Source organism: Heliangelus exortis, chromosome 23 (assembly GCF_036169615.1).
Source record: "Heliangelus exortis chromosome 23, bHelExo1.hap1, whole genome shotgun sequence".
NCBI lineage: Eukaryota > Metazoa > Chordata > Aves > Apodiformes > Trochilidae > Heliangelus > Heliangelus exortis.
This window is the reverse complement of record NC_092444.1, coordinates 4,457,214-4,474,839: the sequence shown is the minus strand read 5'-3', so window position 1 is coordinate 4,474,839 and position 17,626 is coordinate 4,457,214. Positions and strand designations below refer to the sequence as shown.

At 52.2% G+C, this 17,626-nt stretch overlaps 1 protein-coding gene across 3 annotated transcripts in view; it reads right to left on the bottom strand.

Annotated features, from left to right (window-relative positions):
• The window catches only part of AGRN (agrin), a 121,933-nt gene extending 109,507 nt beyond the window's left edge, over positions 1 to 12,426 (bottom strand). For all 3 annotated transcript variants that reach the window (XM_071767320.1, XM_071767321.1, XM_071767322.1), the window contains exons 1-2: positions 12,209 to 12,426; positions 4,826 to 5,087 (exon numbers count right to left, since the gene is read on the bottom strand). In XM_071767320.1, coding sequence (XP_071623421.1) covers positions 4,826 to 5,087; positions 12,209 to 12,400 — 454 coding nt within the window. In that variant the 5' untranslated portion in view covers positions 12,401 to 12,426. The remainder of the gene's footprint in view (positions 1 to 4,825; positions 5,088 to 12,208) is intronic.
• Positions 12,427 to 17,626: the final 5,200 nt, after the last annotated feature.

The following is a 17,626-nucleotide window of genomic DNA, read 5'->3' as shown; positions in this document are numbered from 1 at the left end:
AACCCAAACCACAACCAACCTTCCTTAAGAAAAACCCCACACACTGACCCTTTTCCAGCCCCTTTGAAGCACGGAGAAACCCTTGGGATGAGTTAAAAAGAAAGGGAAGGAAAAGCGTGGGAAGTGAGCACAACCCCTGCCACCAACTCCCTGCTCTGGAGGAGCCACTGTCCCTCGTGCAAGGAGCTGGAAAAGAACATTTGGGATGGGATGGGGGCTTTGGAAAAACAAATAAATAAAAAAAAAGGCTGGGTTGTGTGGAGGAAAAGACACCAAAAAAAAAAAAAAAAAAAAAAAAAAAAGGAAGGGAAAATGAAGGAAAATGAAGAGGGAAATGAAGAGGAGGAAAAATTAGGATGGAGAATGGATGAGTGGGAAAGGGAGATGCTGGCAAAGCAGCCCTGCTCCCAAGCTGAGCAGGAAAAGTGGGTGCTGGGAGCATGGGGGTGTCTGCAGAGCCACAGGGAACCAGGGGAAGGCAGAGCAGGGCAAGAAAATATCAAAGAAGGAGGAAAAAACAACAAAAAAAACCCCATTATCTCCCTGGGTGCCCCACATTATCTCCCTGGGTGAAGCACGGGGGGGCTGAGGCTGCAGGTCTGGGTGCAGCTCTCCCATGGGAGTGCCCACCAGGGCTGGCAAAGAGCTGCAAAGTCAGAGGAAGAGTTGTGGGGTGGCTGGAATTAGGATTTCCCAAAGAGCCAAGTGGCAACAAGTGCCATTTCCCAACATCTGGAGGGAGCATCTGGAGCATCGTGCTGACTGCCAGCCAGAGCCATCCCATCCCCACCCAGGACACACAGCAGGACCCACACATGGCCCCAGGACAAGGAGCCCTTTCCCAAAATGCTCCCCAAGCCCTTCCCCAGGGTTCCTCATCCCAATTTCCACATCCCCTGAGCAGCTGTGAGGCCACAAATTTCTTAAAGATACCTTGGATGTGCTGCTCGGGGAGGAAGCTCTCAAACCACCAGCAGGAACTTCTGGGGGTGCTTTTTGTACCCCAAACTCCCAGGTTTCACCCTCAAGCCAAGGGAGATGGGTTTTCCCTGGAAGTTCCAAATCCAGACCCATCTCCCAAGCCAGCCTGGGCTGGGGTGGTTGCAACTCGTGCCCCAATTCTGTGTAAAAGAAGCTCTGGGTTCTCTCATGGACCAAAAGTCGCCCCCAAAACTTTAATTTTCAGCTTCCTTCCACCCAGACAGCTGAGTCTGGAGCCAACTCACAGCCCCTCCCACACCACACACTCCAAAAATGGGATTTCCTCCAAGAGTCCTTGAGGTCAAAGCCAAAAATCCGGCACATCCAGAGGGGCAGGATCTCTGGGAAGGATCCAGCTCCAGAAAAAGTCTCCTTGATGGTCCAAAGCTCTCCCAGGATGCTCCCTCTGGAAGGATGCTCTCTCCAGCACCTGCCCTTGGACTCCCTGGATTCATCCTGGGCTTTTCCAGGCTCATTCCTTCCCTGGAAACCTCATCCAGATGTCTTTCCAGGAGGAAATCCATTGCACAGGTCTGGGTGCTGCACAGGGTCAGCTCCCTGGCCACGAATTCCCTTGCAGAGCAAACATTTTCCTTTGCTCAGGTCCCGGCCTCCTCTGCAACCCCCAGAGCCCTGCACAACTTTTATTAAAATTAAATAAAATTCAAACACACTGCTCCTACCCTCACCCCAGAGATGCCCTGGTTTGAATTCCCCTCTTAGGACAGGCAAGATTTTGATGTCCAGGATTTTTCCAAGCCACAGGAGATGAGGCCACTCCAAACACTGATGTTTTTTTCCCCACTCAGCTGCCACCATTCTTCCGATTTTTTCTTCCAAGATTTGTTTTTAAACTCCAAGTGCAAAACTTGGGCAGCTTTGCTTTGAACCTTCCCGCAGGGGGGATGGGGGGAGCTGATGGGAAATGAATCCTGGAGCTAAATCCTCAGCCTCAGAAATGCTTCCCATGGTGGCAGGAGCAGGTTCTCATGCCTGATTTTTCCATCCTGTCCCAAAAGCCACCTCAAAAAAAGCTGTTCCAGGCCAGGATGTGTCCCCTGAGCCCAGCAGGTCCCAGTCCAAGCCACCAAAGGGACCCAGAACCACAGCTTTGAACCTTCCCCACCAGCAGGAATAAGTCCTAGTGAAAACAAAAAAAATTATATATATATATCCAGGGAATCTAGAATTTTGGATTCCAGCAGGAGTAAGTCCTAGTGAAAAAAAAAAATAAAAAAAATACATATATATCCAGGAAATCTAGAATTTTGGGGGGAAAACCAGTCCAGGCCACCAAAGGGACCCAGAACCACAGCTTTGAATCCCACCCACCAGCAGGAGTAAGTCCTAGGGAAAAAAAAAAAATTATATATGTCATAGAATAGAATAGGCTGGGTTGGAAGGGACCTCAGAGATCATCGAGTCCAAATATATATATCCAGGGAATCTAGAATTTTGGGGTAAAACCAGTCCAGGCCACCAAAAGGACCCAGAACCACACAGCTTTGACTCTTCCCCATGCACCAGCAGGAATAAGTCTTAGTGAAAAAAATAAAATAAAATATATATATGTATATATATGTCCAGGGAATCCAGAATTTTGGGGGAAAACCAGTCCAGGCCACCAAAGGGACCCAGCACCACAGCTTTGAATCCCACCCACCAGCAGGAATAAGTCTTAGTGAAAATAAAATAAATAAAATAAAATAAAATATAAAATAAAATATAAAATAAAATATAAAATAAAAAATAAAATAAAAAATAAAAAAAAAAATAAAATAAAAAATAAAATAAAAAATAAAATAAAAAATAAAATAAAAAATAAAATAAAAAATAAAATAAAAAAATAAAAAATAAAATAAAAAATAAAATATAAAATAAAATATAAAATATAAAATAAAAAATAAAAAATAAAAAATAAAAAATAAAAAATAAAAAAAAAATAAAATAAAAAATAAAATAAAAAATAAAATAAAAAATAAAATAAAAAATAAAATAAAAAATAAAATAAAAAATAAAATAAAAAATAAAATAAAAAATAAAATAAAAAATAAAATAAAAAATAAAATAAAAAATAAAATAAAATAAGAAATAAAATAAAATAAAATAAATATATCCAGGGAATACACAATTTTGGGGGACAACCAGTCCAGGCCACCAAAGGGACCCAGCACCACACAGCTCTGAACCTTCCCCACCCACCAGCAGGAGCAAGTCCTAGTGAAAAAAAAAAAAAAAAATATATATATATATACAAGGAATCTAGAATTTTTTTTGGAAAACTAGATCTTTCCTCACCTCCCAGGGGTGATTTCCTTCACCACAAAGCACCAAGGGGTGCATTAGGAGGGCACCCAAGAGGACGGAGCAAAGTCAGAATTTTTCCAGAGGGCTGCTTGGGTGCCAGAAAAATCAGCCCCACAGGCCCAGACTCCTCTTCCTCCTCTCCCCCTTCACGTGCAGGGTGGGATACAGCAATCCAAGGCAGAAAAATTCCAAACCCCACTCCAGACAGGTGCCTCTTGGGAGCTCCCTCCCAACCCCCCCCAGCTGGATCATTTCCCTCTCTTCCCTTCCCAGCTGGAAAAAGGGGTCACAGCCTCTGCTCTCCACATCCAAGGGGGAGGAGGCAGCCAAGCTGCCCCTTTATTTGTTGTCCAGGCAGAATTCCTGCATTCCTTCCCATGTTTACTCATCTGCTCCCAGGACACAGGCTCAGAGCCCAGAAAAGGGCCTGGGGGGGGCACTTTGGGGACAAAAAAAGAGGGGGAAAGAGAAAAACCCAAAGCCCCCAGTGGGTTATTCCAGAAAAATATCCTCAAGGTGATCGGACGAGGGGTAGAAAAAGGGTCAAAGCGCTCCAGATGTAGAGGTCACACCTGGAAACCTAAGAGCCCCCTGAAGAGCATCCACGGGCTGCCTCCCACCCAGCTCTTCCCAAAACTGCTGTTACACCCCTGGTAACCCCCCCGCCCCCCCTACAGACCTGGAAGCACCCCTCACCCTGTCCCCTGGGGGCTACAGCCCAGCCCCTGTGTCCCTGTGCTGTCACCTGGCTCAGCTGGACACCCCCTCCCCAAGCACAGCCCCACACCACAACCCCTGCAGACACCACCGTGCAAATCAACGTGCAAGGGGCACGGGGGGGTTCACCATCACCTTGCAGGAGCACAGCTCACATCCCCCCCAAAATCACCCAGGTGCTCAGATGGACCTTGGAGCAGAAAGCTTTACCCCCAAGACTTCAAAAAGCTGATGGAGAAAGCAAGGAAGCTCCAAGGGGAGGTGGATTTGGGGTGAGCGCCATGAAGGACGTGAACCTGTCAGCTCTAAACCTTCAGGAGCCTCAAATCCCTGCCAAAAACCCCTGCCACAGACTCCCAGCAGGGCAGGGCTTGCACTGGGGACATTCCCCCCCCACATCAGACCCATAACCGAGGAGAACTGAGGACCAGCAGCAGATCTGGAGCAAAAGCACCCTAAAAATCCATCCCTTTGCCTCTTGCAACCACCGCCTCCCACAGCCAGGTCAAGGTCGGGCATTGTCCCCGTGTCACACCGAGCAACCAAGAGCAGCAGGACTGACCCATTGGGCCCTGGGCCAACCAACCACTGGCAAACAGAGAGGGACAAATCACAGAATCAACATTTAGGTTGGGAGAGACCTCCGAGAGCACCCAGCCCAACCCTTGATTAACACCACAGTCACCTCCTCAACCACATCCTGCAGGACCAGGTCCAAACTCCTTTCTAAATACCTCCAGGGATGGTGACTCCACTCCCCCAGAAGTGTCCCCAGCAGGACCAGATCCAAGTGCTGGGAGCATCCAGGCTCCAAGCTCACCTTCCACACAGTGCTCCACCTCCTCCAGGTTCCTCAGGGTTATCCTCATCAGGCTGGAGTTGAGCATCAGCTCGTTCCGGTGTGCGGGCCACAGGTACTGGGGGGCAGGGTTGACAAAGAAAATCCTGGTGTCCCCCGTGGAGACTTGGTTGTCACAGATTAAAGGGTCCCCAAAGCCACCGATCACCACCTTGTTGCCACCATCCAGGAGGATCTCGTGGGTGACGATGTCTTTGCCTTTCAGGTACCTCCAGACTCTCACCTTGGAGGAAGAAAAAGAGAGAGGAAGGTGGTGGGATTGAGAGCATTTCATTTCATTTTTATCACAAGGTGCCCAGACCTTCCCAGCAGAGCTCAGTCCATCCTCCAAGCCTCTTCCAGCTTCTTCTCATCCTTCCAAACCTCTTCCCAGCTTCTCCCAGTCTTCCTCTCACTTTGGAGGAAGAAAAAGAGGAAGGTGATGGGATTTTGAGCATTTCCCAGCACCTTCTGCCCTGGTTCATTTTTGTCACAACGTGCCCAGGAGGAGTTGAGGATGCTGAGACCTTCCCAGCAGAGCTCAGTCCATCCTCCAAACCTCTTCCCAGCTTTTCCCAGTCTTCCTCTCACTTTGGAGGAAGAAAAAGAGGGAGGAAGGTGATGGGATGGAGAGCATTTCCCAGCACCTTCTGCCCTGGTTCATTTTTATCTATCACAAGGTGGGCAGGAGGAGTTGAGGATGCTGAGACCTTCCCAGCAGAGCTCAGTCCATCCTTCCAAACCTTTTCCCAGCTTCTCCCTGTCTTCCTCTCACCTTGGAGGAAGAAAAAGAGAGAGGAAGGTGATGGGATGGAGAGCATTTAATTTCATTTTTACCACAAGGTGGGCAGGAGGAGTTGAGGATGCTGAGACTTTCCCAGCAGAGCTCAGTCCATCCTCCAAGCCTCTTCCAGCTTCTTCTCATCCTTCCAAACCTCTTCCCAGCTTCTCCCAGTCTTCCTCTCACTTTGGAGGAAGAAAAAGAGGGAGGAAGGTGATGGGATTGAGAGCATTTCCCAGCACCTTCTGCCCTGGTTCATTTTTATCTATCACAAGGTGGGCAGGAGGAGTTGAGGATGCTGAGACCTTCCCAGCAGAGCTCAGTCCATCCTCCAAACCTTTTCCCAGCTTCTCCCAGTCTTCCTCTCACTTTGGAGGAAAAAAAGAGGAAGGAAGGTGATGGGATTGAGAGCATTTCCCAGCACCTTCTGCCCTGGTTCATTTTTGTCACAACGTGCCCAGGAGGAGTTGAGGATGCTGAGACCTTCCCAGCAGAGCTCAGTCCATCCTCCAAACCACAAACCCATGGGCCAAAGAGAGTAAAGAACATCCAAACCTCTCTGCTACACCTGCCCTGAGCTCTCCAGGTTCTGTCCTGAGCAAAACACTTCAAGTTTCACCACGTTCTGGAGCTGAACTTGTTCTGCTCACCCCACAGACTGTCCCTGCCAGGAAGAGGAGCAGGGGGGGAGATGATGGGACAGGGGAACAGAGCCCTCCCCACCCCTGCAGCAGCAAGCAGGCTGGGGGGAAACTTTTGGAGCAGTTTTGGGCCCTTTTCAGGGATGAGTTTGAATTTTTTTTTTTTTATTGCTTTCAGGGTACTTTGGTGCCCTTTGAGGGCTATTTGAGGAATCCTCCTGCATGGAACAGAAAGGAATGAAGATGGTGTTGCTGTCCTCTGCTCCACAGGTAGAGCTGAAGGTTCAGAACCCAGCTGAGGAAAGGTTCAGAACCCAGCTGAGGAAAGGTTCAGAACCTAGCTGAGGAAAGGTTCAGAACCCAGCTGAGGAAAGGTTCAGAACCCAGCTGAGGAAAGGTTCAGAACCCAGCTGAGGAAAGGTCCAGAACCCAGCTGAGGAAAGGTCCAGAACCCAGCTGAGGAAAGGTCCAGAACCCAGCTGAGGAAAGGTCCAGAACCCAGCTGAGGAAAGGTCCAGAACCCAGCTGAGGAAAGGTCCAGAACCCAGCTGAGGGATGTTATTTTATTTTCAGCCCTTCCCCAGCCACACACCCCCCTCTGAAGGTGCAATACCTGCCTTCCTTGCAGGAGGACCCTGGGTCTCAGCTCCACCAGATCCAACAGCACCCACTCTCTATTCCTAAGGTGAGCCCAGTTCTCCTGCACACCCTAAACCAAAACCCACCCCAGGTGTAAAGACCCCTGTGACAGCTCCTCTGGAAAAGCCCCACGTGCCTCAGTTTCCCCAGATGTGGAGAGGTCACCTAAAAACCATCAAACTCATCTGCTCCCATCCTCATCCTCATCCTCCTCCTCCTCCCATCCCCATCCTCCTCCCAGCAGGGAAGGAATCAGCTCCCCTGAGGCTGCTGCTGAGTGATGCCAGTGACAAAACCCACCCCAGGTACAAAGACCCCTGTGACAGCTCCTCTGGAGAAGCCCCACGTGCCTCAGTTTCCCCAGGTGTGGAAAGGGCACCTAAAAACCATCAAACTCATCTGCTCCCATCCTCATCCTCCTCCCAGCAAGGAAGCAGCTCCCAGCAGCTCCCCTGAGGCTGCTGCTGAGTGATGCCAGTGACAAAACCCACACCAGGTACAAAGAGCCCTGTGACAGCTCCTGTGGAAAAGCCCCACGTGCCTCAGTTTCCCCAGATGTGGAAAGGTCACCTAAAAACCATCAAACCATCCCCTTCTCATCCTCCTCCCAGCAGGGAAGGAGTCAGCTCCCCTGAGTGATGCCAGTGACCAGAGGATCAGCAAGGATTTGTTCCCAGGTCACCATCCCCTCCTTGCAGAGGAGGAAAAGGAGCTGAGATGCCTTCAAAGCCTGGCTGACCCAGCTCTGGCAGCCCCCAGCTCTTTCCTAGGGAGGGATGGCAGTCACCCAGCAAGCAGAGGGAGCTTCAGCTGGGCAGGCAGCTCTCATCCTGCTGGCATCCCAGCTCTATTGCCACAGGGACATCTGCTCCACCACCTGCAGGTGGTGCCACCAAAAAAAAAAAAAAAAAAAAAATTAAAAAAAAAGCCCATCTGGGAGCACATGGCACCTCAGGTGGGTCTGAGGAGGCTGAGTGCTAAGGAGCACAGCTTGCCCAGTGCTGCCTCCTGCTCCTTCAGCTGGCACCAGCTGGGCCTCCAGGAGAAACCCTGTGGTTGTGCTTCTCCCCACAGTCAAGTTAAAACACCTTCCTCCAGCCCCACCTCCTCCTCCTCCTCCTCCAGAAGAAGAAGAAGCCCTTAGGGCAGGTGCTGACTGCAAAGGGATGAGGAGCAGAAGGAACCAGGGCATAAAAAAAAAAAAAAAAATAAATAAAAAGACAAACAAAAAACAAAAATCAACCCAACCAAACAGCAATATAAGAAGAGGAAAAAAAAAAAAAAAGAAAAAAAAGAGAAAAAAAGAAAAAAAAAAAAAAAGAAAAAAATCAAATGGCTTGTGCTGGGAATCAGCAGTGGAACACTTGCAGAGCTGGGTCTAAAGGAGAAAAAAGGCTGAACCCTCAACCCCCCCTCCCCTTCTTTTGAACCAGATGGTAATTGGAGTTAATTAGCACGGCAGCTCCAGTCATCCACCCCAGAGCCAGGCCACAGCACTCAGCAGCAGCAGCAGCAGAGGCCAGGCAGCCTTTCTCCCCACCCTTGTCCTCTCTAATGAATGGATGTGCAGGCAGCAAAGCCCCAGCAATTACCTGCAGGGCATCCCATTTATCATCACCCACAATTAAGACTTTGTCACCGGTGACTCACTGGCTACGGCAAGAAGGAGGGAGGAGAAGAAAAAGGAGCTGAGTGAAAAAAAAAAATAAAAAAAATGGAGCTGGAACCCAGTTCCAGGAGGTCCTTCCTTTTAGCAGGCTCATTCTCTCCAGTGAGCACATAAAACACTGGATTAAGGGTGTTTTACAAGGCTCCCAACAGCTCCAGGGAGGCAGAGTAAGAACAGTGAAGACTTTATTTAAGCAAATCCCTGCCAAGGTGTATTTTAAGTGCAGGACAAAAGCAGAGAGTCCAAGGTTTTCCCAAGGTGCCAGGGATGGACCCATCCCACCAGTAAAGGGGTTTTGAGAAACACCTGGGGCTTGGCAGGGAAGGGAAAAAGTTGGGATCTCTGTCCCCCTGGCTAGAAAAGGGTCAGCATTAGGAGCTGAAAAGCACTGGGGAGCAGCAGCCACAGCCAAATATTTTCCCTTCCAACCCCACATTGTCCCCTCTCCCCTTTTCCTGTCCCTCTCTGCAGAAGCTCAGCAGAGCTCAGACCCCCAGCAGCTCCCACATCCAGTCCCAGCTGGAGAGCAGCCCCTCTGACCCCCCAAAATACAGGCTCCATTGTTGGCAACAGGATCCACATCCTTTCCAACACTTCCTACAGCACATATAGAACCTGCAGTTGGATTATAAATAGGAGTTGCCTTCATCAACAGGGGGGCAGCAAAGGGGGGGGGAGACAGCAGAGGAGCAGGAAGGGACAGTGCCAGCACCCAGGATGGGAGCAGAAGGGACAGTGCCAGCACCCAGGATGGGAGCAGAAGGGACAGTGCCAGCACCCAGGATGAGCAAACTTGGTCAGAAAAACAAGCCCAGCATCAGGGTCCCCATGCCAGACCCCTGGGTGAAGTTCCACAGCAGGCAGCTGAGTTTTGGGAGTCCTCTCAGCCTCTTCCTCCCCATTAATCTCCTCCCCTGAGAGCTCTTTAAGGGTGTTTACCTGGCTTTAACTTCTCATTTCTTCAGAGCTGTAATGTGCTTATCTTCATCTCTCCAAGGTTTCAGCTGGGAGGGAGGGCTGAGAGCTGAACACCCCAAAACAACCCAGCCCTGGCAGCTCCTCAGCCCCTTGCAGACCACCCAGCACCAATAACACCATTCTGGGTGTGGAGCTCCAACCACCCTTGCCTTTCCTCTTCAAGATAAAGAACAAAAAAACCTGTCGAGAGATAACTGTGGTATTTGGAGGTAACCCCAGGGCCTGAGGAATTGTTCTGGATGGGACAGGAGGAGGACCCAGGGTGCTCTCTCAGCCTCCTGCACCTCAGCTCTGCAGAGCCCCAGGGTGGGTGCTGCAGGGTGCTCAGCTTCCAGGCCAAAACTCCCAGGAGTTTTGCATCCAGTGGCAAAATTTTGCAATCTGAGTGCTTGGTAAAAACCCAAAGCAAAGGGAAAACAGGAGGCTGGCAAAGCCTGCAGCTCAGCATCAGCAGAACCCACAGCCATTTCAGTGCTTGGGAGAGCTCTGAGGCTTGAAACCAGCCAACAGCTGCTGCAAAGCTCTGCATTTGCACAAGTGGTGAGCATGACACTCTGCTAAGTCACAGTTAGGAGAGATTTATCAGGGTGCAGGTCCTGAAGACATCCCACTTCAAAGCTTTCCCACCCCCCCTCCTCCTGCAAACACCCTCTGAACATTCCATTAAAAATTACAGGGCAAAGAGCAAAGTGCTGGGAAAGGGACTGAGAAACCTCAGCTCTAAGGGGATTTCTGAATGTCACAGCACACCCAGGACAGGAGACAGTGCCAGTCCTGGCACTTCCAGCCAGGGGAAGAGGTTTTCTTCCTCCTTTCACTTTCTGTTAGAGAACTCCAGCAGGTTCTGACACTAATAACTTGGGAAAATCCCACTGGTAACTCCAGAGCGAGCAGCCCAAACCTTCTCCACAGCATTTTTGGGGATGGCTCAGGGCAAGGTGGGTTAGAAACTCTCCTCCCAAGCATTGCAAACCCCCTTTCAAATAAAGCCACCTCCTGCAGACCAGGTTCCTCCCTGGCTGCTTCTCCTTGGACCTGACTGTCCCCTCCCCAAGGCAGAGCTGCTGAGCCAGCACCTTCCCCATCCCAGGAGAGCCCTGATGCAGCAAGATGAAGAATTTTAGGAGCCTCCTTCCTCGGGTGGGCATTTCTGCCTCCCAGCTCCTTCTGTGGCCACCACTGGCCCAGCCTCAGGTGGCCCCCGAGCTGCCACAGGGCTGCTGGCACCATCTCTTCCATTTCCTCCCCAGCACCCAGGATGTGCCAGACACTTCCCAAACACATGGAGGCTCTGGGAGCCAGATTCCCAGGAGCAGGGCACACACAGATTGGACCAGGCTGAGCAGAGAGGACCCAAGAGGCAAGGAGCCTGTGGAAATTCCTCAGCTGCTTCAGTGAGCTGAAAGATCATAGGATCATAGGATGGGCTGGGTTGGAAGGGACCTCAGAGCTCATCAACTCCAACCCTTGATCCACTCCCCCCGTGGTTCCCAGCCCATGGCACTGAGTGCCACATCCAGGCTCTTTTGAAATATCTCCAGGGATGGAGAATCCACCCCTTCCCTGGGCAGCCCATTCCAATGTCTGATCACCCTCTCCCTAAAGAAATTCTTTCTAATGTCCAACCTAAACCTCCCCTGGCACAACTTGAGACCTCTTGTGCCCTCTTGTCTTGCTGAGAGTTGCCTGGGAAAAGAGCCCAACCCCCCCCTGGCTCCAACCTCCTTTCAGGGAGTTGGAGAGAGTGATGAGGTCTCCCCTGAGCCTCCTCTTCTCCAGCCTCAACACCCCCAGCTCCCTCAGCCCTTCCTCACAGGACTTGTGCTGGATCCCTTCACAGCCTCCTTGCTCTTCTCTGGACCTGCTCCAGCACCTCAATCTCTTTCCTGAGCTGAGGGGCCCAGAACTGGACACAAAGATGCTCCCGAGGGGAGGGCATCACCCTCGGGATGAAGTTCACCACCTCCAGACCTCTCCCACCCATCGCTGCTCATCGCCCCGGGCCCTGCTCGGCATTAACCACAGCCAGGAACCGCAGTTACTTTTTCAGGCCGGGCAGGAGAGGGTTTGGGGAAGGGAAGGAGCAGGAGATGTAGCTGCATGTCCTCGCAAGCCGGATTCCTGCCCCGGGAAGGGTTAAGCCCTCCAACACGTTTGCTGAGAAGCAGGCGGATGGTATTTCAGGTTGCTCAGTACTTTACCGTCTCTCAGCTTAGAGGAGGGGGGGGGAGAAGAAGGGAAAGAAAAAAAAAAACCATAGCCAGAGGCTAGAGTCGTAGTTAAACAATAGCTTGAGCCGAAGGAACTCAAGATGCTGCTAAAGTAAACAGGGGAGCTGCGCCGAAAGCTCCGAGCACCCAAACCTCGCCCGAGCAGAAAAGTTGGGAGTCAGCTCGGCAGGATGGAAAAGAGGGAAATGCCCATAAAAAGCAACCTTGAGAGATTCCCCTGCCCGCAGCTCGGGGAGCTCCAGCCCGAGACAGAGACACTCCGCAGGCTAAAAATACATAATTACACACCAAAGCTCCAGCGCCTACAATAAAAACCACATGCGCCCGACCCATAAGGCGCCTGGGGAAGGGAGGGGGGGAGGTGTGTGTCCCCCCCCCCAAAAAAAAAAAAAAAAATCCCCCCCTCTCCCTCCTCTTTGCCCTTACCTTGCAGGAGTAGGTGTGGTGCACCGGGTCCACGTTCATGATCTCCTCCACCGTCCCCGTCAACACCACGTTGGCCTCTTCCTCCCTCCTCTCCAGCTCCCGCTCGGGGCAGGTCGCCCCGCAGCCAGCCAGGGCCACCGTCAGCCCCAGGAGGGCTAGTAGCCCCCGCTGACCACTCGCTCGCCTTCCCATAGCCAGCCCACCCACCCACCCACCCCCCCCCCCGAACCGGGCTCCTTAGCCCCCGGGCAAGCGGACAGACAAAGCCAGCCCGCTCGCAGGCGCAGAGAGAAGGGCTACTTTTGTTCCAGGAGGTGAAAAGGAGGAAAGAAAGAGAGGGAGGGAGGCGGGGAGGGGAAAAGGAGGAAAATCCCAAGAGGAGGAGGAGGAGGAGGAGATATCTCTCGGCCGCGGAGAAGCTCTGGGTCCTCTGCCTCGTCCCTGTAAGAAAGCCCGGAGATTTGCATGGAATCTGAATTGCTGATAAGGAGGGAGAAGGGGGGGTAAGGAGGGGGGGAAAAAGAGGAGGAGGAGGAGGGAGGCAGCGAGGCCGCCAGCCCGGCTGCTGGTTCTGCTGGCAGAGCTGCCCAGCACGCCCCCCCCAGGAAAGGGACCTCGCATCGGGTTAATGGATAATCAGCGCGCCAACGTGAGGAGACTTTTAAAGGTGTAGGGACGGCTGAGCCAGCGCCAGCCTCTCCCTGCCCTGTCCCCAGGTCCTCCAGCCCTGCACCGGACCTCCCCAGCCTTGTCCGGACCCCCCCAGCCATGCCCCCTTCAGCCTTGTCAGGATCTCCCCGGCCCTGACCCCCCCAGCCCTGACTCCCCCAGCCCTGTCTCGACCCCTCCAGCCTTGTCCAGACCCCCCAGCCCTGACCCAGACCCCTCAAGCCCTGTCCGGACCCCCCCAGCCCTGACCCCCCCAGCCCTGCATCGGCCCCCTCCATCCTTGTCCGGACCCCCCCAGCCTTGCCCAGACCCCCCATCCCTGTCTGGACCCCCTCAGCCCTGACCCCCCCAGCCTTGTCCGGACCCCCCCCAGCCTTGCCCTGACCCCCCATCCCTGTCCGGACCCCTCCAGCCCTGACCCCTCCAGCCGGACCCCCCGGCCCTGACCCCTCAAGCCTTATCTGGACCCCCCAGACCCTTTCCTGGGGTCCCCCAGCCATGTCCAGACCCCTCTATCCAGTCCGGGTTCCCCAGCCCCATCCGGACCTCTCCGACCCTTTCCCAGGGTCCCTGAGCCCAAAGTCCCAACCCCCGGGGCAGCTGGAGGAGGGGTCAGACCCCAGCACTTCCCCCTCAGCATCACCCCTGGATGCTCCCGTTGTTATCCATGGGAAACTGAGGCTCGGGCTGACCCTCTCCCACCTTACCTCCCTCCCCCACTCCCAGTTCTGTGTTCTGCTCCATCCCCAGCGCCCAGGAGATGATGGTGGTGGCAAACCCCCTCCTGGAATGGGCTGTGGCTGCCCCGGGAGCACCGTGACCTCCTGCCGCTGGCTTTCTCCAGGGACCTGATGGCAATTTTTCCAGATGTCACGTGCAATTACTGCAGATATAAAATGAAAAGTTAAGTGGCACCAGGGGAGGGATATTGTTTCTCCCCTTCCATAAATTAGCCATCCCCTCACCGCCTCCCCATCCCCCAGAGGGATTTTACAAGGCTGTTTTACTTGATGGCCCTAACAAGACACATTGGTGACCCAGGGCCCCTGATCACCAGGTGAAGTTTAACCACACCTTGGGGGAGGTGACATGGTCCATGTCTGAGGAGCCTGTGGGACCACTGCCCAGCAGCAGCCTGCCTTGGAAGGCTCTTCATCCATCCCTCCATCCATCCTCCATCCATCCATCCATACATCCTTCCTTCCATCCCCTCCACAACCATCCATCCCTCCCTCCATCCCCTCCCTCCATCCCTCCATCCATCCCTCCTCCATTCATCCCTCAACCCACCCTCCATCCAGACTTCCATCCATCCTTCCATCCCTCCATCCCCCCATCCCTCCCTCCCTCCATACATCCTTCCCCTCCCTCCCTCCCTTCCTCCCTCCTTCCCATCATCCTCCATCCCTCCCTCCATACATCCCTCCCTCCTCCACCAACCTTCCATCCACCCATCCATCCATCCATCCATCCACCACCTCCATCCTTCCATCCCTCCCTCCTTCCTTCCTTCCTTCCTTCCTTCCTTCCTTCCTTCCTATCCTTCCTTCCTTCCATCCTTCCTTCCTTCCTTCCATCCTCCATCCTTCCTTCCATCCCTCCCTCCTTCCTTCCTCCTTCCTTCCTTCCTCCTTCCTTCCTTCCTCCTTCCTTCCTTCCTTCCTTCCATCCCTCCTTCCTTCCTTCCTTCCTTCCTTCCTTCCTACCTTCCTTCCTTCCTTCCTTCCTTCCTTCCTTCCTTCCATCCCTCCCTCCTTCCTTCCTTCCATCCCTCCCTCCTTCCTTCCTTCCTTCCTCCTTCCTTCCTTCCTTCCTTCCTTCCTTCCTTCCTTCCTTCCTTCCTTCCTTCCTTCCTTCCTTCCTTCCATCCCTCCTTCCTTCCTTCCTTCCTTCCTTCCTTCCTTCCTTCCTTCCTTCCTTCCTTCCTTCCTTCCTTCCTTCCTTCCTCCTTCCATCCCTCCTTCCTTCCTTCCTTCCTTCCTCCTTCCTTCCTTCCTTCCTTCCTTCCTTCCTTCCTTCCTTCCTTCCTTCCTTCCTTCCTTCCTTCCTTCCTTCCTTCCTTCCTTCCATCCCTCCCTCCTTCCTTCCATCCCTCCCTCCTTCCTTCCTTCCTTCCTTCCTTCCTTCCTTCCTTCCTTCCTTCCTTCCTTCCTTCCTTCCTTCCTTCCTTCCTTCCTTCCTTCCTTCCATCCCTCCTCCTTCCTTCCTTCCTTCCTTCCTCCTTCCTTCCTTCCTTCTCCTTCCTTCCTTCCTTCCTTCCTTCCTTCCTTCCTTCCTTCCTTCCTTCCTTCCTTCCATCCCTCCCTCCTTCCTTCCATCCCTCCCTCCTTCCTTCCTTCCTTCCTTCCTTCCTTCCTTCCTTCCTTCCTTCCTTCCTTCCTTCCTTCCTTCCTTCCTTCCTTCCTTCCTTCCTTCCTTCCTTCCATCCCTCCTTCCTTCCTTCCTTCCTTCTCTTCCTTCCTTCCTTCCTTCCTTCCTTCCTTCCTTCCTTCCTTCCTTCCATCCCTCCTTCCTTCCTTCCTTCCTTCTTCCTTCCTTCCTTCTCTTCCTTCCTTGCCTTCCTTCCTTCCTTCCTTCCTTCCTTCCTTCCTTCCTTCCTTCCTTCCTTCCTTCCTTCCTTCCTTCCTTCTTCCTCCTTCCTTCCTTCCTTCCTTCCTTCCTTCTCCTTCCTTCCTTCCTTCCTTCCTTCCTTCCTTCCTTCCTTCCTTCCATCCATCCCTCCCTCCCTCCATCCTCTCCACCCACCCCCATTTGTCCCCCAGGATCTGAGCAGTTCCATGTGGGCTCTCTGCCCTGTTTTCCCCCTGCCACTCTGTATGTGCCAATCTTTTTTTTTTTTTTCCCTTTTCTCCTGGAACATAAACAGAATTCAACTACCAGACAGGAATAAATGAATCTCACTGAGTGTTCTAATGCTGTCCCAGCCTCCCTTCCACCCTGAAGAGGACAAAATACCAGAGACTGCATAAATCTCTGGAGATATCTCCACTGCTGAGGGTTTTACAGGGAAGGCACACCTTAGATATTCTCCTTAAACCATGCCCTTGGCATTTCCACACTGACTTTGGTCTTCCTGTAATTCCCACCCCCTCTCCCAGCTCCCCTTCTGCTCAAAGCTTGGATTCTGTCCCATAAAAACGAATTCCCCAGTTCATCCAGAGAGGAAGGCTGCCTGTTCCCAAGAGTTCAGTCTTCAATCACCCCAGCCAGGACTTCAGGGAGATGAATTTCAGAAGCCAGTGGCCTAGAGCATCCCCAGCTGTGTAGGAAACCCAGCTTCACCTGCCTAAAGCTTCTCCCCCCTGCCCTCCTGCAGTCCAGGTCCCTCCTGTGCCACAGGACATACAAAAAACCCCCCAAAAATCCAGATTTTTTTATCTGTGCCAACCAAAAAACTCCACCAGGATGGATGGAGGAGCAAAGAGCTGCAGTGGGCAGAGCCCATCCCAAGGCAGGAGCAATGCAGGGAAAGCACCAAGGGCTCTGTTCTGACTTTGCTGCTCTCAGAAACCCAAGCAAGCAGCTACAAAACATTGCTGTGCCTGGCAGATGATTTTGGCCCTTTTATTTATTCATTTTCATCCCATTTCCTGCTCGGCTGTAAATCCCAGAAGCCACCTGAGTCCCAGGGAGAAGCTGCCACGTTCTGCTCCCACACTTTGGGAAGGGGAGAAGGGAAGAATTATTTACTCTGGGTTTCTACTCTTTGCTTTTGGTGAGTTCTCCCCTTCCAGCCCCACCCTGCCATCTGCTTTCAAAGCTGGGAAGAGGAAAAAAATGGTTTTCACAGGCTTTCCTGTTGAGTTTCCCCCCTTTTTCTGTCACTTTGGGTGGATTTACTCAGTTTTGGAGGCTTTCTAGGGGAGGTGGCACACAAGGCTCCCAGGATCCTGGCTCTCCTTTCCCTGGGCAGGTTTAATCAGGTTTTTTTTTTCGTTTTTTTTTTTTTTTTCAAAGGACAGCACCAAAAAGTCACCCCGAGCATCCCTCTTAAGGGAAACCTGTGCTGGGAAGTGGCATTGGAGCAGCACATTCCCAAGTGGAATTGCTCTGCTCCACCCTGCCAATAAAAGAAAGGGGGGAAAGCAGTGGAGAGAAGTGTGGGAAAAGTTCTTTGGCAAATCAGTGCACCAAATAAATAAATTGTGAAGCTGACAAAAAGCCATCATCAATCACTGGGGTTTGTCCAGGCTCTATACCAGCAGCTATTGTGAACCTGGCACTCCCCAAAAAAAAAAAAAAAAAAAAAAAAATGCCTCTGAACTGCTCTGAGGAGGGAAGGAGCTCCCTCAGCCCTTAGAAAATCAAGAGGCTTTGGAAAAGAGCCAAGGGTTTCTGCCCTCTTTGCTTCCTGACACTTCTGCACGTGTTGGTTTGGCATTTCCAAGGTTGGCTGGCAGGAGGGACCTAAAATTTGGACCTTTAGACACCTGCTGGACTCCCAGCCCTTTGCATGCCCCAGAGATGCTCCTCACACACTGCAAGTGACCAGGGCTCTTCCCCCCCCCCCCGGTTACTACAGGACTGCAAAATTTTTTTTCTCATCCTTTGCAGGTTTTTTTTGTTTTTTCCCCTCAATCTGAACAACTCATGGCCCAGGCAAATGAGTTTCTTTTAGGCTGGGCTGAACAACTCTGGGAAGGTTTCTCATTCCTTGCTTGGAATGACTGCAGAGCCACTCCTGCTGCCCTCAGCTCTTTCCCACCAGCAGCTCTCTGCCTTTTCACCCCAGAGCACTTCCCTTCCCAG